This window comes from Podarcis pityusensis (genome assembly GCF_964106645.2).
Source record: "Podarcis pityusensis genome assembly, chromosome: 12".
Lineage (NCBI taxonomy): Eukaryota > Metazoa > Chordata > Lepidosauria > Squamata > Lacertidae > Podarcis > Podarcis pityusensis.
The window spans coordinates 39,038,429-39,063,474 of record NC_138037.1 but is presented as its reverse complement, the minus strand read 5'-3'; the positions used below and the strand labels follow the sequence as shown (position 1 = coordinate 39,063,474).

General features: G+C 39.3%; 1 protein-coding gene and 1 long non-coding RNA gene across 10 annotated transcripts in view; one reads left to right on the top strand and one right to left on the bottom strand.

Annotated features, from left to right (window-relative positions):
• Positions 1–25,046, top strand: part of TBC1D5 (TBC1 domain family member 5) — a 219,661-nt gene that overhangs the window by 151,568 nt on the left and 43,047 nt on the right. For all 8 annotated transcript variants that reach the window (XM_080974678.1, XM_080974681.1, XM_080974679.1 and 5 more), the window contains 3 exons: positions 6,959–7,101; positions 12,621–12,727; positions 23,171–23,256. In XM_080974678.1, the coding sequence (XP_080830804.1) occupies positions 6,959–7,101; positions 12,621–12,727; positions 23,171–23,256 (336 nt within the window). The remainder of the gene's footprint in view (positions 1–6,958; positions 7,102–12,620; positions 12,728–23,170; positions 23,257–25,046) is intronic.
• Positions 1–25,046, bottom strand: part of LOC308459612 — an 87,592-nt gene that overhangs the window by 39,252 nt on the left and 23,294 nt on the right. The window lies entirely within an intron of this gene.

Sequence of the window (25,046 nt, the reverse complement as noted above, 5' to 3'; positions counted from 1 at the left end):
GGAACTGTGTTAGCAATGAGGAAACACCCAGTATTTCCTGGGTACATGCATAAACAATTAGTCAACTGGTCGGTATAACTGGAAGATTGATGATAATGACTCTCTTCATGAATGTATGAAGGCATTTAGCCAAACTAATGGATTGAAATGGACTGCTGTCTATGGCCTTTGAAGGGCAGCTTAATTTAGTTTTAGAGCTTACCATAGGCATAAGATGAAATACTGTGATGACATAAATCTCTCCTATTTCTTCTTTCTGAAATGTTAGCTTTTCCTCAGTTGCGAATTTGCAGAACAAATATCTTTTGAAATGTTCTGTGCTTCATTATAAAGTGGCCTGAACTACCCAAGTCATAACCTGGTTTTGATTGAAGTTCATCAGCTGTTCATCTACAGGGCTCAACTGGAGCTTAATAAAATAGTTGTGCTAGACTGGAAATAATCCTTCTCATAGTGAATGTTGTGGTTCCACAGGAAAGGCCCATCATGTATAGCTGGGAATGTGAGAACAAGGCAGAACATCAAGAATACTGGTCCTTTATGCAGCTTCCTTCATTCTCTGTGCCTATTCCCAAGCAGTAGAGCTGTCAAGACCAGACCTCTTGGTCCATACCCTATCAGCACAGAACTCTTTGCAATAGGCATCAAGACCAAGCAGAAGAGTGGTTTATGTGTCCCTACACCTTCCTGGGAAAAGGGCAAGAGCTCCTCCAGACCAGCCAAGATTTACAGGATTGATCCCTCTAAGACTGAAAAACTAACTTCATTTCTGCTCCTTTTCTGAACATGACTCCTGCAGGATTTTGGAAATAGGTTTTTGGAAACATACTACTAGCTCCTGCATTCTGCCTTCACAAAAGGAAGGAGGAACATGGCTCCAGCTGTGAAAACCTGGTTTGGACACTTAATAGTTAATGAACAGGTTGTGCCCCCACCATAGCGATGTACTCAAGTGTAGGCTGTTTTACTTTTCCCTGTTGAAGTGAATGGCAGCCGTTAATTTGTATGATAGAAAATGAAGAGAGAAACGGGTAAAATATTGGGTTGGCAGATAAATTTTTCCCCTTCTCCCAACAATCGAGAAGCAGTCTCCATCCTTGATTAGGATATAATGATCTGCAGAGGCAAATCTATAGCTGAAACATCTTACATTCTCTGTTAAAACCATAACTATTCAATACAATTTTCCTTATCGGAGCTGATTTAGTTGCATAAGAAGCTGACTTATCTGAGTTAAACTATTGGTCCATAAATTGTCAGCAGTGGCTCTCTAGGATTTCAGATGGGGGTCTCTCCTAGCCCTACCTTGAGATACCATTGATTAAAATTGGGACTTTCTGCATGTAAAGCAGATGTTGTACCATTAAGCTATGACCCTTTCCCAAATCACTGCTAAATCTGGTTAGGTGAGGAGTACACCCATTCCTATGAAGAGCTTGAAGAAAGAATGATAGAAAGGTTTGTTTTCCCCCTCCACTAAACTCACCCTTTTTGGTGCTTCTGTTGAAAATAATAGCAAACATGGGACAAGGAAACTGAAAAGAGAGAATCAAGAAAAGGCACATTGGGTTTAGGGTGGGAGACTAGAAAAAAAGCTTGATTACCAAAACAAGACAGTTGCAGCTTTTTTAATGTATCTGTTCTGCATACCTACTACAGTATCAAGGTAAGATTGCATGTTTTAATTATTTGAGTGAGAGCAGGACGTTTGCAGCTAGATAATTCTTAAGAGTGTGTTCTCAGGTGTAAAAGAAAACCAGATTTTGGAATCGGTACACAATGGATCGAAAAAAGGACCTGTGGAAGTTGGTCTTCTTATAGGAAATTGGAATTATTTTTGGAAAAACTGGGATTGATGAGAGGAGTTGTAACCCCAAAAAGCATGGAAATGGTTAGTTATGATATCACAAAGCTGATAAATAAAGGTTGAGGGGGCGGGGAAGGTAGGCGTCAACCAGACATTTTTGAAAGTGTACTATGGTACACAACCAGACAGTGTGGGGCTGTTCTTGGAGAAGAAGAATGAAAATGGGTGATGTGTGTAAATGGACAGCACTGCAGTAATCAAAGATTTGGGGGGGGGGGATCATGTATTTGGAACATAGCTGCTGGGGGGTTATACTGGGGGACACCATGGGTGCATGCTGTATTTTCAGCTACAAAATAAACAGTTGGAGTTAAAGAATGTAAGACAGGTAGGCGTGGAGAGTATATTTGAAAGAGAGAGAGAGATGTTGATTATTGGGTGGGATCCAGGCGACCTCTTAAAGTGCTTTATAGTAATACTAAAACAAACCATTAATTAAAACAAGTTATATGAACGCTCCCTCCCAAATACGGTTTTATAACTTACGATTTGTGCAGTTTTGTTTCTTAGGTGTTGGGCTTTGGAGCTTTGTCTTAAATTTGTATGTAAGTCGCTTTGAATTTATTGTATAATGAAAAGCACAGTATAAATGTTTAAGAATGTATAAATGTTGTGAACCACCCTGGGATATTCAGATGAAGGACAATAAACAAATTTCAACCACCATCACAGTAAAGCCCAGATATAACTAAAACATACTAAAAAATTCAGTAGCAAAACTGAGAGGTAAGTGTTGCATACTCATCAGCAAGTTTTAGAAGATATGCATGGCCAAAAATGTATGTATGTATGTATATATATACTGCTGCTTGGGGAGTGAGAGTTGGATGTGTGATGGTAAGGTAGAAGCATATGTCAGGTTGGACAAAGCTCAGCCAGGGTGGGAGAGCTATATTATACATATATGGGTGCAGACAGTAACAGGAAGGGATATTGAGTTAAACGTAGGGTGTCAGCTATGGGTGAAATAATTGTGCTTCCCATGGTTTCTTATTCCTCCTCTCAATAACATTTTTCTCCCACAAAACAATTGGCATTCCACGTATCCTATCATTTCACACAGTTCCTTGTTTCTGTGCCAATCACTGGAGACTCCTCCCTGTTATTTCATCCATTCCATAAACTCTCCCCGGCACCAACCTTTCACATGACATCCTCTGCCCACCCTCCACATTCCACAGATACGGCTTCATTGTATTCTTTCAAAGCTAGTTAGTGGGATCTGCGAATGGCAGTAGAATTTATTTCCAAATTGGCATCGCTGATGAATCTGTTCCTTCCACTGGGCATTCTGGGTCATTAATTTCAACTTGTAAACAAATTCTTATTAAACATTTATATAACAATGACACCAGTTCAAATGCAGTGGAAGAGGACTGGAGAGAAAAAGAGAGGGAGAAAGGCAAAATATGGGTGCGTGAAGCCTAAATGGCAGGCAGTATAAACCATCTGTACTATTTACGTGATATACATAAGAGCTCGGCTAGATCAGGCCAAGAATTGCATTGTTTTATCACTGATGTGTTTGCTGTCCTGGGCTCCTTTGGGAGGAAGAGTGGGATACACATTTTTATTTTATTATAAATAAATAAAACCTCTCATTCATCACCCTGTTTTCCACAGTGGCCAATCACACTTTTTCTAGTAAGCCCACTCTCCCCATGCTTTTGTCCCCCCCCCCCCAATCAACTGGCATTTAAGTGTAGACTGTTCCCAAAGAAAGGGGTTCCATTTAACTAGCATGTCTTAATTAGCTATTGTTAGACCTATCCTCCTTTAATCTATCTCGGTACTTATGAGTTAGCTTTCTGTAATAGAATTTGAGTTCTTAGTAATTTCATGTATTTATTTTGTGTAAGCGTTGGAAGTGAAGGTTTCTCTATTGCATGCTATTGTTATTTTTCTGGTGATGTTTTTTACAGAATATTATTATTATTTACACGTTTTGGAATAGATACTTTGAACTGTAACAAGTGCACGTGGGATGAGTTGGGGGGAAGTCAATATTAAAAATAGATTAGATCATACATAAATGAAGAATATGGAAACGAGCCGGTGTTGGGCATCACAAAAACAAGGACATTGTATGCCTGGTTCCACTGAAGACTAAACGACATTTGAATGAATGTGTATTCTCCCTCCTGGCTGCTGGCTTCTTTTCCCCACTCCCCAAGTGTTGTTTACGTTGTGGGGAGGAAAGCAAAGCTCAGGGGCATTTTCAGAAGAAAAACAGCACAGGACCCCAGTCCAAATTGGAAGAACATTTTAGATAAAGGTTTGTTTCCTGCTCTCCCCGCAAAAAATCAGCCTGTGCTTAGCAGGTATCTGGTGTCACTAGCATGGAAGACCTCACCTATACTTGTAGTAGACTTTTCCAGATGCAAATAGATCAACAATTGGTGTAGAGTCTGTGCTTGTGAATGACATGGAAGCTGATGATGGAAACTTGTTATGCAGAATCTCTTTGCTGTTACTGTACTGCCTATGTTAGCAGTGTGTTCTTACCTTGCAGAGTCCATTAAATTTGCAAAGGAAAGTGAATTGTGTAACGTGGAAGGGGTTGTGGTTGGCTTAAAATGTTTAAGGGAACAAGAGAGACGTATTGTGGGAGAAAGGCATGTTAAGAGCAGGTTCAGAATACCTTGAATCTCAGGTCAAGACATCAGCCCCACTTGATTTCCCAGACATGCCCCTTTATGGAGGGCTAAGACCCTAAAGGACAGTCGTCTCTGCCTTTGAAACCTCAACCCTTCAGCTTTTTGTGGGACCATTCTTGAAAAAGATTATGGACGTAGTACAGAAAACAGCAAGCTGTATCTGAAATGCTTGTTATACTCAGTCAGAATAGAAATAGTTTACGCAGATAAAGCAATGCATGACTTATTAGGTTCCCCCCTCCACCACCAAAAATAACCTATGCAGAGGTTTAGTTCCTTATACTGAGTCAAATCATTGGTCCTTTGAGTCCAGTATTATCTGTTTACCCTGATGGGAAGCATCTCTCTGAGGTTCCAGGAAGATGTTGTTCCCAGTAACTCTTAATAAAAATTATTTCCTTTTAAAGTTTAAATTTGATTTTAAAAATATGTCACTCATGTAGTTTAAAGTTTCCAAAGCATTTGTTTCTCTGTGTTGCAGGTCATTATTAAACCACTGTCTGTGGGTAGTAATTACAGATTGTTTGGGGATTATGGTTTAATTACATAGAAATCATGTGTAGAACATGGGGCTATGCATTTCAGCAAGGAGATTGTAGTAACTCTTATATTTTTTATTGCTTTAAAAACTCCCTTCTGTATTTGCAGTTGGTTGCAATTGCTATGTCGGTGTGGTAAAATACAGATTATTGTGTTACCGAATGTGATAAAAGGGTACACCGTTGTGAGCATAGTAGTCTGCAGGTGTAGCAGATGTGAGGCTGAAATTAACAGGACAGGGCTATAATTAAACTATAGACAGCCATCTGAAAAGAAAGGGGCTCCTCTTGTCCAACAGTATCATTAAGTGAAACTTAGATTATCTCTAAATATTTGAAAGAGCAATAAAAGAGTGTTAATTAGTAAGAAAACACTCCAACTTAGAACTTAATTCCTTAAAGCATCCCTTTTTATGAAGGCAAACTTGCTGAAGTCAAGCCATATGGTTAACATAGTTCAGAGACAATAGGGTCCTTGGTTTATGGCTGCTACAAGGGAAATGTTGCTGGAAAAGAACAGATAGCAGTTAGTATACATCCATTTTCAGTTGTGTGAATTGCTTACACCCATTGAGACACAGAGGTTCAGATCATTAATGGCAGCATTATGGTTACTAAAGCAGTCCAGTTCGTCAGCTGTCTACATCTGTGAAAACAGAATACCTCTGGGGACTAAGACTTAATATTCCCAAGAGACTTTCTAAAAGCAGAATAGAAGAAGAAAGCGGGGAAGCTGATTTTGGTTTGAGCAGTAGAATCCTACATTTACAAACGATTAACACTGCATAATGAAGTGGTAATGAAGAAAAGGAGATTTCTGATAAAAGACTAATAACAAATCCCATTATGCCATGGTGTATTTTTCGCCTTTAAGTGTATTAGTTTTATCCATCCTCTGTCCTGAATTGCATGAGGTCGTTTGTGAATAATGTCAGCTCAAATGCATCAAGCATTGCTGAGTTATGACTCCTAACAGTTTGTGAAATGTGAAAGGTGGGTGGGTGGGGGGGTTAAGGGAAGGAACAAGTGCTACTTAAAGCGATAGGCTTCCTGCAGAGTCTGAGTAATGTTTGCGACACTGAAAGGTAATAGTTTCCTGTAGGCTTGTCACTGAGGGGTAATTTCCCACTATTGGGTAAAACACCTTGCACATAATGTTGTTAGAATTAATTGTGCAAAATTAGCTTTGCTCCATGTTTCCCCTGCTTCCCCTATTGTAGCACCTCTTCAAATTTTAGAAGTAGATATTCATAGGGAGCCAAAGGAAAGCTACTGTGAGATACGTTTAAAATTCCACATTATTGTCTTTTTTCTGTATTCTTCATGAAGTGTTTATTACTCCTAATACGCACACAACAAAATAAACCCTCGTTGAAAGTTACTCCATCTTGCACCTAGTGTTGTTTAACCAGATGGCAGTTGCAACTAAATCCTTAAAGTAAAATTTATAATCTTAAGTGCCCATTGGTTTCTCTTAATGCCATTTTAAGATTATGGGTTCAGTTCAGACGTTTAAGTTCTTTTAAATCAGAAGGAAGGTGCTCTCCATTGAAGACTGATCAATTCCACTGAAACCTGTTACAGCTGAGCTCATCCGTGGACTTTTTTGGAGTTGTTATTGCAGCTGCTTCTTTCATTTGCTTATAAAGCTGAAATGATAAGTAAATTGGGACAAAGCTTTTCTAATAAAGCCTATCTGCTAAACAACATTAGAGAGCTAGAGTTTTTAAAGTCTTTCACACACTTCCTTCTATAACCAGGTTAAGATATAATGTAGAACATCGTAAACATATTTATGTCAATTTTAATCATAAGTTACTGTGTGTTTGATTTCCCTATTAATTCCTGATCTTTTTGGTTCAACTTTTGATATGTTTTGTTGACTTTATTTGCAGGCGATGGGTAAGGCTTCTATTTGGGCGAGAATTTCCCCTCCAGGACCTTCTTGTCATCTGGGATGCTTTATTTGCTGACAGCATCACTCTCAATCTAGTTGACTATGTTTTCTTAGCCATGCTGCTATACATTAGAGATGCCTGTGAGTATGCATTACATTATACATATGGCCTATATATATATATATATTTTTTTTTAATGCAATATATTTCTAATTGAAATAAAAAATTAAAAAATCATTTTGATTGGATGTGGTTTGAAGTTGTTTATAATATATAAGAAAGCAACAACTTAAAAACACATTTTGGTTTTTGGGATGTTCTTCCTCCTGCTATGCCTCTTTTAAAACACAGAAGTGTAGATTGCATTGCATAAAACAAAGTGGCCAAGGTAAGTATAGAGCTCCACCTTCTGTCACATGTAGTGTATTGAGTAAAACTATGCATTCACTACTGACATATTTTATGGATTTCTAAAATAAGGGAAAATGTATTAAAAGCAAATTTATTTTTTTCAAAAATTCTCTGCATTTTATTTTATTTTGCCTTTAAATATGTCACATGAGCACTTAAATTATTTTTGATGTGCATTAGAGTCCCATAAACATAATTAACATACAAGTTCAGGGGAATGTTTAGAACAAAACTTTGATTTTCATATAGATAACTATGTGGAGATTTACTCTAAAGCAAAATCTCTATTAAGCAAGTAGGAAGTAGAGAATACTTGGGAAGGTAAAAAAGTAAATGAAATAAATTTGTAATAAAACCACCAATTTATCCTAATTAGTTGAGAGACGTGCAGAACCACAAAAAGGTAAATTAAGCAAATTATGGTTATCAATAACCAGGCCTTCCAGTAGATTGTATTTTAAAGTCAGCCCACCTTTCCAGGGCAAATTTGTATGATCTGGTAACATTCCAGCTGCAAATGTCTGTGAAGTCTTTGTGAATAAGCCTTTAAAGATTTTGTGTGCGTTAGCTGACTTGCAGGAATCATGCAGAAGTCTCCAGCACACCTGTGGGTACTACCTGAGAGCCAAATCTTGCAAACAATTATTCACACTTGATTCTTTGATAGACTCTGTTGCCTCAAATGCTCTATTCCCAATGATCTAAGATCTTGAGGTTGGCCCAAAAAAAGCATTTGGACTGAAATTCCTGAAACCATTTAAAAATGGACTTTTCCAGTTTGTTTGTTTGTTTGTTTGTTTGTTTGTTTGTTGTTCTTTCTTTTTTTATATATAGAGGACATTGAATTGATGCTAATCCATTTTTCTACAACCACCAGAATTTTGAAACTATCAAGTGTTCTTTCTTTTCTCTTCTTTTCCAGTTCATCCCTAAGCTTTTCTGCACAAGGCCTTAGCACTGTTCTAAAGGGGAAATTACAGGCGGACTCTTCCCACCTTCCTTGCATCAGGGTAGCATATGGCAGTGACTGTAAAAAAACCCCTAAGTGAGGCAGTTGCAATCTGCAAGGGACCTTTTGGCCTTTTTTGTGTCTGTGTCCCATGAAGGTCCTTCCATACGTAGATACAGAACCCCCAAAAGGCTGGACCAGACCCTTATTACTTTGGAATTTACAATCTGATTCCCTGTAAGGAACCGCAAAGCAGTTCAGAAGAATTGTGCAAATATATAAATATCAGCATTCAATATAGTACCACTGGTACAAAAACAATACATCCCATCCAAGAGGAACCTGCAACAAAATGTTGCTGTGTATCTTCACCTTCTAACAGCACTGAAACTGTTCAGGGGTTCTAGCCATCCCCACCTTCAGGATACTCCATTCCGTCCCACTGCCATCACTTACTTTCAGGTTTTATTTTCCAATTATCAGTTAATGTTCCATAGCTTCTGAGCTTGATTAGTCCTCACTGAGCTGTTTCTTATGAAGAGGGTTGTTCCCTTAAATATTTCTTTACATCACTTGCAATAGTTAATATAGGAAGTGGCTTTTTTAAAACTGTCAGAACTATGGAATAAATGGAATGCTTAAAAAAAAATATACTGTTACAGTCTTTCATGGGACTAAATGATCAAGCAGGCTGTAAATAGAGCCCATGGTCCAAAGTATCATAAAAGTCATTCTGTGAGCCCAACAAAGCTTTTTAGATTTGTTTTACTAGTGTCCTGTAAAGCAAGATGACCTTCCACAAGCTCCTTCCTATAGCCTAAGCACCTCTTCAAATTCTAATGAATGAAAAATAATATCAAGTTTATATTACCATGTGAATAAAAATATATGTCTTTCTAAGGTATTTTTTTTCTGAAACAGTTTAGCCACCTGTTTTTATTTATTATATTGTATTAAGTTTTTATTGATGTAGGGTTTTTTATATGTAATACACCACCTCTAGACTGATGTGAGAGACAGTATAAAAAGTATTAATAATAATAATAAATAAATAAATAAATAAATAAATAAATGTAGGGCCTGCTTTCTCCTTTCACTTGTTTGCTTAGGCCACTTTATGATGAAACAGACACTTGCACCAATGCCCATCTGGTTCCAGTCTTGCATCTCTCTCTCTAACCCAAATGTGAAAGCATATAAGGAAAGCAGTGTGCAACTAGATGGCCACTGCCTCATAGAGTCCTGCACTACAGTGCCTCTCAACTTGCAGAGGAAAAGGATTATGACTAAAAGACCAAATGGAAGTGTGGGTGTATGGAGGCTAATTTGTAAGCGTGTACTATGGGTGAACAATGGGACGTAGGTGGTGCTGTGGGTTAAACCACAGAGCCTAGGACTTGCCGATCGGAAGGTTGGCGGTTCAAATCCCTGCGACAGGGTGAGCTCCCGTTGCTCGGTCCCTGCTCCTGCCAACCTAGCAGTTTGAAAGCACGTCAAAGTGCAAGTAGATAAATAGGTACCACTCTGGCGGGAAGGTAAACGGCGTTTCTGTGTGCTGCTCTAGTTTGCCAGAAGCGGCTTAGTCATGCTGGCCCATGACCCGGAAGCTGTACGCCGGCTCCCTCGGCCAATAAAGCGAGATGAGCGCCACAATCCCAGAGTCGGCCACGACTGGACCTAATGGTCAGGGGACCCTTTACCTTTACTATGGGTGAAACTGTAAAATGGGACTAGCCATGGTGGAGCCTTCCAGTTGTTGTGAGCTACAACTCCCATTATCCCTAGCTAGCATGGCCAGTGGTCAAGGATTATGAGAGTCATAGACCACAGTATCTGGAGGGCCCCACATTGGCTACCTCTGTTGTAGAGTGTGTGCTGTGGTGCAGGAGTTAGCCAAGGGTGCCTTAATTTACACTGTTAATGCTTTTGCCACGTAAGTTATAAGTGATTTAATTATTCTCTTAATCTGAATATTTTTTTAAAAAAATAAAATTATATAGGTTGTGGAGATTGCAATTGATGTCTATATGCCATGTTTCTAAAACCATAGTCTTCCCAGATTAGTTAATCTAGAGTTAGAAGTTTGTATTTTTAATTTTGCTCCGCACCAATACTACTATTCTTAAGCCTTCTAGACATATAATTGCTCACTTATGAGCTAGATGTCTTTCTTTTTCAAAAAGAACTTTGTAGTAGAAATATTTCCCCCCCCCCCCAAAAAGCTATATTTTCAGGTATTTGCCTATATCTTTCAAAGAACTGATATAAATGAGAAATGATTCTGGTATCCAAATGTATCAGCTTCTCTCCACTGATGTTGCAACATACTGTTTCCGCCAATTTGAATTCATAAGGGTTTCTTTTTTTTCAACCTTGAAGATGAAATAGAACTAGAACAAAGTATTATATAAAAGAGTGTCTGTTTTTGTCTTACACATGTAAGGAAAGTAGCTATCACAAAAAAAGACCCCAAAAAGTTTTCACCTCCCATTTGCCACCCCCTGTTTAAGATAATAGGTTGGTTTTGGTCACATAATAAAGAAAATTCATTTCTTCTGTTTGTTGCATTTACCTACAATTTATAATTGCAAATACCTACGATCAATATTTTAATGCTCATTATTGAATCAAATCACACTTAGTCTTTCCCCCCCCCCAAAAAGAAACAAATAAAAAAGTCTAAAATCTGGCTTCAGTTAGAGTGTTAAAAGGTATGTTTGAAGAAAATACATCAGATGTTGTCTTACAAAATCCATTTAGGACAAACTACTCCCAGCATTCTTATTTATTTTAAGAAAGTATAAAGAATCCTTATCACAACTGCCTTATACTGTGTTACGTTTGATTTGATTGGTTCTATATAATGCGTGGTCCCATCTATTATACTCGGCAGAAAGAACTCTTGACTGAGCCCATTGTATTGCATTCATTATGCTAACTTCAAAGAGAAGAGAGAAAAGCAGGTATCTGAACATGAACAAGAAAAACAAAAGGAAAGAAAAAGAAACAGGCAGAACAGATAAAAAATGAGTAGGATAAGTGAGTGCTTTACAAATGAAAGCAGATGTATAAAATTACAAGCTGTCGGATCAGCAACGGAAATGAAGATGATAAAGTGGCTCCCTACACAGATTATAATTATTCATTTTGCCCAGTCCTGAATCTTTTCCTCATAAACCTCTTCAGGGAGAGATGGGAAGGTACCAAAGGATAAGAGATTGACTCACATGGAAGCGGGTGCAGGGAAGCTCTTTAGTAAGTCTCTAAGGCCATAAAGCAGTCAATATATTTTGGATTTCATTTTTTATCAATGATTTTTTGCCTTGTGTTGCAAGAACATTTTTCACAAAGGCTTTTAATTAATAAAAATGATTTTATTTCTAAAACTGAAGTTCTAAAAACTGTAAAGTTGCACTATCTAAAATATATTTTTTATTATTATTAGTAGTTTAGGCGAACAATTCAAAAATAATTGTCACTCCTTTGACAGCTTCAGTAGATGGATTGCCAAGATTTAGATGGTGCTAAAGAAATGAAGTAGTTTACATAGTCTTGGCAGAAAAGATTTATTTAATTTCACCCATAATTAAGTTCATCACATACCCAGAAAGGGACAGTTGTACGCTAACTAGACGGAGGTTAGATAATGGAAATTTAATACACCCTATTAAAATATGTAGCAAGCTTTTAAGAGGGGCCAATAAGTGGTTCTCTAAGCTAATTTAGAAGGGACGCGGGTGGTGCTGTGGTCTAAACCACAGAGCCTAGGGCTTGCCGATCGGAAGGTCAGCAGTTCGAATCCCTGCGACAGGGTGAGCTCCCGTTGCTCGGACCCTGCTCCTGCCAACCTAGCAGTTTGAAAGCACGTCAAAGTACAAGTAGATAAATCCTCTGGCGGGATGGTAAATGGTGTTTCCATGCGCTGCTCTGGTTTCGCCAGAAGCGGCTTAGTCATGCTGGCCACATGACCCGGAAGCTGTCTTTGGACAAACGTCGGCTTCCTCGGCCAGTAAAGCAAGATGAGCGCGGCAACCCCAGAGTCGTTCGCGACTGGGCTTAACTGTCAGGGGTCCTTTACCTTTAAGCTAATTTCAGGATTAACATGTTTGGGAAACAAAGCAAAAGTTGTAAATCAGCCCTCAACCATTTGAGGCTATGTTTAACTAAAGAGAGAGAGGAGCTGTATACTATTTGGTAACGATAATTTTTTCCAGAACCCTACAAATTGTGCTTAGAATGATTCCTTTTATGTCAAACTGAGGAAGGGGGGAATCTTATCATATTTCCTATTACTTTTAGTGATATCAAGTAATTATCAGACCTGCTTGGGACTTCTGATGCATTATCCTCCAATTGGAGATGTCCACTCACTGATCTTGAGAGCTCTTTTTCTCAGAGATCCAAAGGTAAGTCACTTGGAAATCTTCGCAGTTGAGGCACATCCCAACTGCTTTTAAAACAGTGTTACAGTCCTTGTTTAATGCATGAGGAGAGGGAAGAGTTAACAATGGGGGGGAATAGTCATTTCAAAAAGAAATATCTAGGCTCAGACTCATAGAGAACTTGCATTGTTTTGACCTAGGCCCTTGTTGTCAGCTTCTAGCTTTGGATGGCAACGTGATAGCTCTGAGTTGCTCACTAAGGGCCATTCAGAATTAATGCCCAGAAAAAAGAGGGGCAAATCCAACCCTTTTTTCTTTTTAAATTTGAGGTCATATGCCTCACCCTGTATCTCCAGCATTTTGAAATGTAATCTCAAGTAGCAATGCTTTCCCATGCTACCAAGCATAGCCCCTCTTGCATTACATTTGACAAGGATATATCAGAGGGGAACTCTTTGGATCCAACCCAGCTTATTTAAGGTCCCAAACTGGTTTTAGTATTTTCATTGTAGGTGTTGTGTTCTAGTGTTAATAAAGAGGTCCAGAGGGTGGCAACACAAGAACAGGCCTTCTCTGCAGTGGCTCCCTGTCTGTGGAATGCTCTCCGCAGAGAAGTTCGCCTGGCGCCTTCATTATACACCTCTAAGTGCCAGGCAAAAACATTCCTTTTTAACCAGGCCTTTGGTTGACCTGATCAACACCCCATGCCCTTTTAAAATGTGGCTCTTTTTGGGGAGGTACTCTTGGGTTATTGCTTTTATTTTTATTTTATATACTGTGATCTTCTTATGTGAACTGCCCTGAGATCTCCGGGTATAGGACAGTATATAAATTCAATTAAGAAGAAGAAGAAGAAGAAGAAGAAGAAGAAGAAGAAGAAGAAGATCACAGTAAAGGTGGTGAGACCTGGGCCCAGATACAAGCCTTGGTGGGTTTTCTCAAAGAAGGAGGAGGCAATGCAAAGTCTCAAATTCACTTTCTCAGAAGGTCATTCTGGAATATCTCCTGGTTGGAAGCCTTTTTGGCCTGAGATGTGATATTCAAAGATTCCATTACCTGCAGTTCTGAATATTTGCCTCCAACAGCCAGGAGAAGCCTCGTTGTGGTTTTCCTGAATGAACAAAGCTGTCAAAAGCAGCCAAGGATTGTGGAGTCTTGCAATCTTTTACCATCTCTGACTGCTTGTGGGCTAACATTCAAGGGCTTGCCCCCAGCAGTGGTTAGTTAGTTAGTTAGTTAGTGTCTTTATATGCTATTATGGCCCACTCTTCATCTTGCAGTCTCATGGTGGGTTTCATACAGCTTAAAGCAAAGAGTAGGTGCTTCATAACAGCACTAAATTAGCCCATATCAAACAGCAAGCAAAACAAGCAACACTGCTGCAGAGCCAGTGTGGTGTAGTGGTTAAGAGCGGTAGTCTCGTAACCTGGGGAACCGGGTTCGCGTCTCTGCTCCTCCACAAGCAGCTGCTGGGTGACCTTGGGCCAGGCACACTTCTTTGAAGTCTCTCAGCCCCACTCACCTCACAGAGTGTTTGTTGTGGGGGAGGAAGGGAAAGGAGAATGTTAGCCGCTTTGAGACTCCCGAAGGGGAGTGAAAGGCGGGATATCAAATCCAAACTCTTCTTCTTCTTCTGCAGAGGGAGTGATAACTCTGAGATCGTTCTCTACCCCCAAAGGCAAATGTAAAACAAAACTTATCCAATGATTGTGCCAGGTGCACATGAGAGGGAAGGGCATTCCACAACCTGGGAGCCACCACAGAAAAGGCCCTCTCATGTACATACTTTACAGGGCATTGTGGAGCTGCCAGTGCACAGGGAACAAGTGCAGACCCTTAAGGATTGGTGTAATTATGTACCTAGGCAGAAGTTCTCGCCATCATTCTGGGTGCTGCATTCTTCAACAGTTGCAGCTTCTGAACCTTCCTTGAGGGCAGCCCCAGTTACAGCAGTCTAGTCTGGAGGTTATGAGAGGATGGGTCACTGCGGCAAAGATACATCTGTCCAGGAAGGGCTGTTGCTGGCAAACTGATTGGAGCTAGCCATGGGTGCTCCTAGCAGCTGAAGGCACATGAGTTTCAAATGGCAAGCCAGGATCAAGGAATACTTCCAACTTGATCACTCCGGAGGAGAGTGACCCTGTCCAGAACAGGTCATCTGCTCACTTCGCAAGAGTTCACACAGTTGTTGTTGTTGTTTAGTCATGTCCTACTCTTCGTGACCCCATGGACCAGAGCACGCCAGGCACTCCTGTCTTCCACTGCCTCCCGCAGTTAGGTCAAACTCATGCTGGTAGCTTCGAGAACACTGTCCAGCCATCTCGTCCTCTGTCGTCCCCTTCTCCTTGTGCCCTCAATCTTTCCCAACATCAGGGTCTTTTCCAGGGAGTCTTCTCTTCTCATAAGGTGGCCAAAGTATTGGAGCCTCAGCTTCAGGATCTGTCTTCCATTGAGCACTCAGGGCTGATTTCCTTAAGAATGGATAGGTTTGATCTTCTTGCAGTCCATGGGACTCTCAAGCGTCTCCTCCAACACTATAATTCAAAAGCATCAAATTATGGTACCTGGATATGTATCTGGATATGTGCAAAATTCAGTCTGGCGAGGTCTTAGGCTCTCAAAAACAAGCACATATAGAGTCACATCAGCATCAGTCCTAAAACACCATGAGCACCTAAACCCCCAAAGTGCTTTTCTCCTAAAAATTCATTTTGAGCTAGTCTTGATTCTGTGCCCCTGTATGAACTGGCTTCAGAGCCTCTTTCCGCCTGCAGGTGGATCTGAGCTGGCCAGCCAGAGGTCCACATTGATCTACTACATGGATCATCCATTGATTAGCATTGATTGATATTCATTCATTTATTTAAAGCATTTATAAACTGCTTAATATTTTAAGGATCTCTAAGCTGTATACAATGTAAAAGCTGTTAAAAATATTTTTAAAACAGAAATTCAACACAAAAGTAGCATAAAAGCATATAAAAGTAATTCAGGGAATTTATATTAATAAAAACAGAATCGGAATTTTATTCACTGTTCTTGGTTACTGATTGTTTTCTACAAGAATTGTTACAGATTTTTTAAAAACGTCATTTTTAATTCTGGTTTTGCATAGAACCACTTGCATACACTGCTACTCTTTATTGTGCATAAAATTTCCTTTCTGACGAAAAGTAAAATCCATCATCTCCATGATACTTGAAAGCATTTTGGTCTTTTAAAAATCTGAACATTCTGCACACATAGGCACTAAAGCAGAAAAATGTTTAAAATGATAAACTTTAAAAACAGGATGCCACTCTTTACAGCAAAAAAATAATAATTGTTCATTGGTTTTATGCCTCTACATTCTGAGGAATAGGTGTTTATTAAACTATTTTCCTTGTATGGGCCCTATGACGAAGGTCAAGGGGGGGGGGAGTCTTGTCTGATAAGTTCCACACAGTTGGTCTCAGAAATAGATTTTTTACTATTCACTCAGTGTTAAATGCAGGTGTTGCAGACATTTTCATGGATTGGCACCTGTAATTGAAGCAAGAACAAGAGAGACCAATTCTTAAAACAGTACTTGTACAGGGTAGTGGGCATTAATGGACAGCATGATGGAGCTCATATGACTTCCCAGTAGATGACTTACTACTGCCTACCAGGAAGGAGAGGGGAAAGGTGCTGGGAAGGTCAGCATGATGCAATCACACCAGGAAGAGCACTAGATTAGCTCTGCATTTCACTATGTCAGCATTCCTTTAACCCTCTTCCTCCTGTTAAGCAGCAGTGACTCAGCTGCTTGGGAGGTCAAGAAATCAGCTCTGTACCATCACACCATCCTCCAGTTGTAGTGGATGCTGGCTTCATTTTCTTTGTGAAAAATAGATTTTGTTTCATATGTGAAAAAATTGTTTCATCAAAAACCAATAGATATTTGGGAAATATTCAGTGAATTTTGACATTACTGTAGTGATTACAACTGAGCCAAAACTATACTTCCGGGGGGGGGGGGATAGTTTTATGCTGCAATCCTATGCCTATGAATATGCAGTGTGTTTAGTGGGACTTACTCTAAGGTAGGTGTGCATAGAATTGCAGTCCTAGTATAGTCTCAGACATCTTCTCATAGGGATGCAAATAACTAAATATCCCAGCTTCCACATACTCCTTGTAGTATCTTTACGGGCTTTGGCAGAGAGCAGTCTCTAGGAAAACATCTTCATTCCACCAGAAAGGAGCCTACAGTGCAACCCAGGATCCAACCAGCCCAGCAATGCAACATAATATTTTTCTCACTTCAACATGGAAATTAGAAGTTTGTACAGACGTTTTACTAAGCACAAATGCCTGCTATACCTTGTTTTCTGCCTTTACACACCTGCTTCTCCTGCAAGTGACTATCATCTTCCTTTCTTCTTTCCAAAACAAATGTGCAACAATAATAAATTATGTACATTTGCATGACTTCTTCCATTTCACTGGAATAATTTGCTCACTTTGGGATTACCTGTAAATTTCCCTACTTTCCTCATTCAAACTGTGGAGAAGAGGGATGGGTTACTGTTTGATCTTTGGGTGATTTGCAGTAGATGGACCAGAGTTTTTTTGGCGTCCAATTGTTAACAAAAGCAGCAACAAAATGGCTTTTCAGGCTACTGACATGAAGAAAGCTTCGGATAACCAGAAATTGACTTTTTTATGAAAGGACTGCAAGCTTAGCTCAGTTCTGGTGCTGAAAACAAATATGGTAGTTTAGAATGAGTTCAGAGGCATCATTTTCTCTAACAGTGTTTCTTTTGCACCTGGCTCTGATTGGTCGATCTTGGGGTATTCATGAGTATAAGCGATATGAACAAACTTCGAGCCCTAGAATGGAAAAGGGGATCTCAAATTCTGCAAAAAAAAAATAATAACATCAGATTCTGAATAAAGCCTCTAGCATTGTCAACTTTATGCGAACTATAATTATGTAAATATTTGCTTGCATGCAGTTTTTGAGCTATTTAGGTACAATAGATGTAAAATGCCTGATTTGATTGTTTTAAATTTATTTCCTGACAATCTAATAATCATTCAGAATTCTTCCTTTTACAGTTTGTCTTTCTTTTTGATATTATTAGTATTTATTTCATTTATGATTTGCTTCCAATGAGGCATCTTGAAGCAATTTTACAATAAAAGCATATTTAAATAATTATATCTATATATATAAACAAAATTTAAAACATGTGCATACATAAAAACAATGTTTTCAAAAATTGCATATAAAAGAATTTTAAAACGTAATAAAGTTCAGTTCAAATACAGGTAGCAACTGGAATCTCCACTTAAAAGACTTTTTGAAAGAGGATAATCTTCAGCAAGCACCTAAAAGATGGCACTTGTAATGGGAGGCCGGTGCTGCTGTGCTAAAGGCCTGATTATTACATTGTGCAGAACAGACCTTCCAATAAGATCTGCAGGATCACCTCTCCTGCAGAGCACAGTGATCAATTTGGTGTATAGGTGATGTGACGATCTTTTAGATACCTTGCTCTTAAACTGTGTACGGCTTCATACACCAGTATCAGCAGCTTGAATTAAGCTCACTAGATAATTGGCAGCCATTCTTATAAAATGTGCTGTGATAAACCCTTTCTTTTCATTTGCAACATTTCAGAAGTGGTTATTTTATATACTAGAAGGACCGTGTTGAGGTTTCTTAAAACAATGCTAACTTCCATGTCTTTAATATAAAACTGCTATGGAGAGCAGTCTCCAAATTTTCGTTTTCTTAATAGAAATGTTCAAACGTACGCACTCCACTGTTTTTCAGAAGCAAAGTATTACCCTGATGTGAAAAGGACAGTATGCTGAGTGCAAAACCAATTATTTTGCCCAAAGCACCTAGAGTAGGTGTTTGCTGTATTTTTACTATCCGGCAGTTTCCTATTTTTTTCTGCACCACCACCAATGAGAAGTGCCGTTAATTTTCAAAGCAGACGCTTTCAGATGGAAAATAGATACATAGGGATGGCAATCACAAAAATATAAAGCGATTAAAAAACAGTTCTAACTAGAGTTGTTCAAATAAAGAAAAATTAAAAACTCAATTAGAAACAAAAGTCATAGAAAATGTGAACATATTGTGTTCCTTAAATAACCAGATGTTCTTTTCTTCCTGAAGGCAGTCAAGCCTAGGAATAAAAGGTTTTAAACTATTGTTTTAAGTTAACTGTGAATTTTGCAAATCTGTTTTACCCTATAGCAAATAAAATTCTAATACAGCAACATAAGCAAAGTAATTTTCATCTTTGGGTGTATGTGGTTGCGCTAACCTTATCACCATGACTTATTATGAAGCTAAACTGCTATATAGAACATTACCATTTTAGATGATGTACAAAGAAGTTGCCAGCTATATTTTGTTTGAGTACTTACAGTAGTTGTCCCAAGTATGTCTGCCAAAAAAACTTTAACGAACCTCCTATCAGTAACGGTGGTGTAGCTGAAGGGGTCTTGAAATAAGGCTGTTTAGCATTGATACCCAGAAACAATATATGGTATTATCATAAAGAAGTGCTAAAAGTTTAAATTGCTTTGGATTATTCTAAACCAATAGATTTGGGGTAGATTTTCAGGGAAGAAGGATTTGGAACTAAAGAATTGTGCCAGTCTTCCATGTGGTACCAGAATGTTTCTTGGGGGGAGGGGTCCCACACACAAAAGACCACTAAAACCTCTGTAGTGGCATCTAGCAAAGAACAAGTGGGAGTAATCAGAAGCAAATCAGCAAAATATTCTTACGTGCATAGAAGTGCACAGAATTCTCGCGATCCTGACCCATGGTTTGAAGCTAAGTGACCCTAATGAGGCACTTAATCTCAAGGTCATGGTTCTAGCCCCACGTTGGGCAAACGATTCCTGCATTGGAGGCGATTGGACTAGATGGTTGTCCCTTCCAACTCTTCAGTTCTAGTATTCTAATTCTTTAAGACGTTGGGAGTGTTACCTTTGTGTTATCTCTGAGTATGGGTCCAGACAGTACTAGTTTTCTCTTCGACTAATAATGCAGGATCATGATTTTGTATGTGTGCAGGTGTTCATTCTGATCCAGTGAGAAGGATTGCCATATTTCAAAGAGTGCAAATCCAGACACAAAAGCTGCTGGGGGTTTATTTTGCCAAAGTTGTTCAGCTTTTTTAAGTTTTCCCCAAAGTTGTTGAACTCTTTTAAAAGAAATTCTCCAATGTCTTCACTCCCGACATGGGTTGCCGTACGTCCGGATTTCCACCAGGACACTGTTTCCGACAGCCTAATGCTGGCTATGTCTGGGAAATTCCAGACATATGTCAATCCTACCAGTGAGTAAGGATCAATAAATGCATGACAGTGATAAGCAGCAGATCCACAAGTATGTGGCTCCATCTCCATCATAGGTATCAATGGGAGGTTATTCCCTACGCCCACCAAAACTATTGAATTTTCAATCAAAGCAATCTTTTGTTACAACAAAATCCATGATATAGGTACTTGCAAGGAGAAATTTGATTGAAATAGTGAAAGAATAGCCCATACATTGCTTTTAGTTTAATATAAAAATAATACAAATAGATAGAATTAGATATTTGAAGATGGATATTGTACCTCCTCTCAGTCTCCTCTTTTCCAAGCTATACATACCCAACTCCCTCAACTGTTCCTCTTAGGCCTTGATTTCCAGACCTTTGATCATCTTGGTCACTATCCTCCACACACATTCTTACTTGTCAATAGCCTTCTTAAACTGTGGTGCCCAGAATTGGAGACAGTACTCTGACCAAGGCAGAATAGAGTGGTACTATTACTTCTCTTGATCGGGACACTATACTTCTGTTGATGCAACCTAGAATGGCATTAGATTTCTTTTTCTTTTCTTTTCTTTTCTTTTCTTTTCTTTTCTTTTCTTTTCTTTTCTTTTCTTTTCTTTTTGCTGCTGCTGCATCACACTGTTGACTCATGTTAAGCTTGTGATCTACTAAGACCCCTAGATCATTTTCACATGTGCTGCTGACAAGTCAGGTGTCCCCCATCTTATATTTGTGCAACTGGTTCTTCATGCCTAAGTCCAGAACCTGACATTTGTTCCTATTGAAATTCAGTTTGTTAGCGTGTGCCTGTGCCCAGTTCTCCAATCTGTTAAGGTCATTTTGAATTCTGATTCTGTGAGGGCGTAGAACATGGGTAGGCAAAATATGGCCTGAGGACCGGATCCGGCCCAATTGCCTTCTAAATCCGGCCCGTGGATGGTCCGGGGATCAGCGTGTTTTTACATGAGTAGAATGTGGGCTTTTATTTAAAATGCATCTCTGGGTTATTTGTGGGGCATAGGAATTCATTCATTTTTTCTTTCAAAATATAATCGGGCCCCCCACAAGGTCTGAAGGACAGTGGACTGGCCCCCTGCTGAAAAAGTTTGCTGACCCCTGGGGTAGAATCAACTTTGCAGCGCCAGCATGACTCCTGACAGTGCTTGTGTGTCATGTCCCTCCAGCGGCTCATCTCCTGCCATGGGCAATCTCCTCCTTAGGGGCATTTTCCCCTCCCTCCCTGCATCATTGCTGCAGAACAGTCTGCTCAGCTCTTTCAAGAAATTCCTCATCTTGCCCAGTAGCTCAAAGTGTGGATAGACAGGCCTCAAGTTTCTGTACCTTCTCTTCCAGCAAGGCAACCAGCTTGCACTTGCCGCAGGTGTGGTTTTGCACATTCTCAGACAAGAAGACAAACATGGCACCCTCACAAATGCCCCTGTTTACAAGTCCTGCTCACGAAAATGAAGGCGTGTTTACAAGCTTGGCTTTTCATAATAAAATCAAGGGACAGCCCAAGACACCTTGCTGCCTGATTTGGACAAAGTGGCCACACACACGTACCCATTCCATGTTCAGAAGACCAGACTAACGGTTTAGTTTTACTTCAACACTGATGATGCGGCAGCCTGTTCCACCATAGCTTAAGGCAGCAGGCTAACTTAGGGGACATAGAGAAGGACTCATGCCACACATAGTTCTGCCTTCCAGCTCCTTGCCCTTGCCCCCATCTACCATCTAACGACATACTTGGGAATAGTAGTTCTTAGAGCAGGCATAGGCAACTTTGGCCCTCCAGATGTTTTGGACTACAATTCCCATCATCCCTGACCACTGATCCTATTAGCTAAGGATCATGGGAGTTGTAGGCCAAAACATCTGGAGGGCCAAAGGTTGCCTATGCCTGGCTTAGAGCAGTGCTCAACTTCAATTCCTTTCTAATAGCTGCAGCTGTTTTACACACACACAGACACACACACACACACACTCAAAAATGAATAAGCAGAACCTGAAGTTTATAAACACCTAGCACTCAAGAAACATGAGTTTTATTTTGTAGTGCAGTTTCTAAATCCTGTTAATTTCTGGAACAGAAATATACCAAAAATGTTGTTTTATCTCTGGTTTGACAGTAAAATAGAAAGCTTTGTAAATGTACAATCAAAGTAAAAAAAGATAGGAGGGGGAGATGTTTCTTCCCCTGAAGTTATTGAATTGTCATTGATGTGCATAAAAATGTAGGTATAGCTTCAGAAGACTTACAGCTACAGGTATGAAAACTTTCCTGCTAATTCCTATTACAGTTCATGAGCTCAAAATAGTGTTGCTTTTTATTGATTTCTAGCTTGGAAGGCTTCAAGATAGAATAGACATTGTAGTGTCTCTAGACAGCAATGAATATAGAATTTTAGCAACCTGAATGAAAAATATGCCAGCAGAAATCCCTTGAGGCTTAAAACTAGGGATGGGAAAGAGCTGTAGGACAAGACCATCTATAGGCCACAGTTTCTTCATCCCTGATATAGAGATTATAGCATGCTACCATACCAAGTCTCCCATTAATGGAAATTTTATTTCTAAAAGCAGTTTAAAACCAGTCTTCTCTACGTTTAAGAGAAAATTGATCTTGAAGCACAGAACCAAATCATAGAAACTTCTTCAATTATGATTAGGTTTTTAAAAAAATATATATATCTCACCATAGTTTTGTTTGTTTGTTGTGTTATCTGCATATGTTCCTTAAAGGTACTATCAAATAATGTGTGTTCTTTTATAGAAATAGATTATTAATCCAGAATAATTTACTTAAAGCAAAGTTTAATTTAAATTAAAAATATTAATTTTTCATTTGCCACCTTTGAAGGAAAAATAAGACAGCTATTTCAATATTCTGTACAAAATATGTAGCCTCCCATTGTGGGCTAACATTCTATCCTGTATTTGTTTGTAATAGTGGGAGAGAAGGTTGTATGCACCATCTAGTGGCTATGCTAGATTTACTCAGAAAAAGAATAGTAACCTGAAACATAGCCATAATTTTCCCTAATACTTTTAGCTGGAACAAATGATATGAATAGTATTATGTTACAGTATAATGACAATTTGCTATCCATGCTTTTACTTATGCAGTATGATCATTCTATATTTTTAGAGAAATCCAAGACCTGTGACTTACCAGTTTCAACAAAATTTGGATTACTACAAAGCACGTGGAGCAGACTTGATGAATAAAACTCGGTAAGCCTTTATCGTATTTTGCCCAAATAAAATGTCTTTAGAAAAAACTTATACAGGTTAATAATCCTATATTCATTTGGGACTAAGTTCCATGCGCATCAGAGGCCTGCTGTTGAGTAGAATTGCATAGGGTTGCAACCATGATTTGTTTCTGTTTTTAAATTAGGTAACAGGTAAAACTGATTGCTGAACTTGGTTTTTACAAATGAGAAAAACTAAGAAAACCCCAGCCTGGATCAGACCAACGGTCCATGTAACCCAATATCCTGTTTTATCACAGTGGCCAGCCAGATGATTATGTGAAGCAGTTGAGGGCAATTGTCATTTGTAGTGTTGCTCCCAGCAGGTGCCTAATATATTAAGTAAATAAATGTTTGGTGGTATACTGCCATTAAACTCGGAGATTTCATATATATGAAGCTGTGTTCACAGGGAGCACTCACTGACCCTGACAACATAAAGTGGGCAACTCCTGCTCATCCAGAGTCCTTTATCTAGTCTAAGAAGAATGTGTTGATCTTTTTAGCAAATGTCAAAATAGGTAAAGGTGATGGCGGCCCTATCTTATATTTCAGAGACCTTTCCCTGACCGTTAAATAGGTAGATCCTTGCTCGACTTCACACCATAGATCCAGCATGGTGTCGTGGTTTGATAAATGGACTAGCAGCAGGGAGACCCATATTAAAATCCCACCCACTCCCCCAAATATTAAGAAAGAAAAAAGGACCACTTCCTGACTCCCACTGCTGCTTGGTGAGGAGATCAATCAGGGTAGTAGGGTTTAGGGTTAAGGGTTAGGATTAGCAGAAAAATAGCAGAAGGAAGAAAACTTCAGACAAAGCAGTAGAGCCACAGCGGGGAGGGGGCGAATGTGGCATTGTGTGAAGGGAGAAGACAAACAGCGCCCCAGAGGACGCTTTGTCCAAGACCTTCTCAGACCTGGCAGGCTCCTGGTCTCAGTACAGTGGTACCTCGGGTTACTTACGCTTCAGGTTACATACGCTTCCGGTTACAGACTCTGCTAACCCAGAAATAGTGCTTCAGGTTAAGAACTTTGCTTCAGGATGAGAACAGAAATTGTGCTCCAGTGGCGCGGCAGCAGCGGGAGGCCCCATTAGCTAAAGTGGTACCTCAGGTTAAGAACAGTTTCAGGTTAAGTACTTAACCTGAGGTACCACTGTAATTACTCATGACAGTTGGCACACCTTCTATTAAGAGCATTAAATAAAAATAAGATTTAGCCAGGAACCAAAGTTTACCAAGTGGTGGCAAAACTTTTTCTCAGGGACAATCTGATTGACAATGTCAGTTGTCGGCAGCCACATGGTTAAAGGGCATCTTGGCACGCCACCGCTTTAGATAAGGATATCTGTATATAAGAGCGGGATACACAGACTTGGCTCAGGCATTAAATAATTGTACTTTTTCAAATAAGAGCTGCAGTTTGTTAATTTAATTGTTGCATTAATTAATTAAGCCTTTCAGTTAAGACCTAGGGCAAAATTTGTCCCACAATACACAAGAGGATACCATTTTTCCAGTGTTATAGATAGCTACAGCATTTCTAGGTTGAATTCTTTGAATCAAGTATGTGCAAGTTCAACATAGCAGCATGCCTGCATGAAGCAAAATGGATTAATCTCAAGGTGAGGTAAAGGACACTGGGTGTAAAATGCTAACAGTTAAGTGTCAGTTAGGAAAGCGAGTTTAGGGTTCGGGTGGGGAGCACATGTGGATGGCCTTGCTATAGAGGAAGATTATAAAAGCAGAAATTGAAGAGAGGGAGGAA